The sequence below is a fragment of the Penaeus japonicus genome, unplaced genomic scaffold (genome assembly GCF_977035675.1).
Source record: "Penaeus japonicus unplaced genomic scaffold, GWHDUDI00000001_assembly GWHDUDI00000014, whole genome shotgun sequence".
NCBI classification, from domain to species: domain Eukaryota; kingdom Metazoa; phylum Arthropoda; class Malacostraca; order Decapoda; family Penaeidae; genus Penaeus; species Penaeus japonicus.
Window position 1 is genome coordinate 24,253,043 of NW_028234416.1, and position 1,348 is coordinate 24,254,390.

Consider the following 1,348-nt stretch of genomic DNA (forward strand, 5'->3'; position numbering starts at 1 on the left):
AGAGGTAGAGTGAGTGAGAGTGAGTGAGAGAGAGGTAGAGTGAGTGAGAGAGAGGTAGAGTTAGTGAGAGTGAGTGAGAGAGAGAGAGAGAGTAGAGAGAGAGAGAGAGGTAGAGAGAGAGAGAGGGGAGAGGGAGGGAGGAGGAGGGAAGGAGGGAAGGAGGGAGGGAGGGTGGGAGGAGGAGAGAGAGAGAGGGAGGGAGGAAGGAGGGAAAGAGAGAAAGAGAGAAAGTGGAAAGAGAGGAGAGAAGGGAGGGAGGGAGGGGGAGAGTATGGGGGCGAGAAGAGAGAGAGAGAGAGAGAGAGAGAGAGAGAGAGAGAGAGAGAGAGAGAGAGAGAGAGAGAGAGAGAGAGAGAGAGAGAGAGAGAAATCTACACATTGTGTATACATTACCTATCATCATCTTGTATTTCTGTGTCTATATCAAACTTGTACTGGAATCCTGAACAGCCGCCACCCTCCACAATTACTCTCAAAAAAGATGTTTTATCATCATTTCCTAAAATCTCCTTCAGTCGTGCAACACAAGAATCACTCAAGAGAAGGTCTGCGGAAGGTTCTGCTTTCTCTGAACTTGATACCAATGTACTTGTTGCAAAGGGAAATTGCTGTATTTGAAGAGATCCCAATCCACCAAGACATGACTGTGAGGATGAGGAGCAAGGTGGTCTTCTGTAAAAGAAAATTTACGTTTTTAAAACTTTGGGAAATGCTTAACATACAAATTGAAATAAACACTTTTCCTTATATACAGTCTTTTTGGAAGCATCAAATGGTTTCACAATTATGATAAAGAGTTAAAATACTAAAAAAAATCATATATCTAAATAATTTATCAAAAGCCCTTAAGTTTCTATACTTGTTGGAATATATTTTTCCTACAAACTTTAGGGGTATTGACATCTGGACAGATATTGTAGATTTCCTGACGTGGTATAATTCTAGCTCAGACACATCACACATGACTCTCAGAACGAAGCAGGTGGAAACAGAGTGGCATGAACAAACAAACCATATTGGAATCTGGCCACGTCAGGCAGAACACGTAAACATTGTTTCAAACCCAAGAAAATGATCTCATTCAGTTCTACTTTAGGAGATGAATACATGCTTTAATCAAAGTTGTTAAAATGCAAAAAAGGGAATTATCCAAAGCAATTCTAAATCTCCCTTTTACAAATAGATTTTGAAGAACAAATAAGATCTGAAAAGGGAAGTAAAACCCATTTGATGTATATAGTACACATTTCATTGGAAACGTTCCTTTCATACTAAAGATGAGGCTGAAAAAGGAGCAAGACGAGTGACTGGATTTACATCATAATCTATTTCTTTGGACTTAGTAAAA

The 1,348-nt window shown here is 39.8% G+C and overlaps 1 protein-coding gene across 1 annotated transcript in view; it reads right to left on the reverse strand.

Annotated features, from left to right (window-relative positions):
* LOC122243409 (iron-sulfur cluster assembly 2 homolog, mitochondrial) overlaps positions 1–672 on the reverse strand; it is a gene marked incomplete at its 5' end in the record, with an annotated part of 1,988 nt that extends 1,316 nt beyond the window's left edge. The window contains 1 exon segment of the mRNA XM_086544089.1: positions 394–672. Coding sequence (XP_086400215.1) covers positions 394–672 — 279 coding nt within the window.
* Positions 673–1,348: the final 676 nt, after the last annotated feature.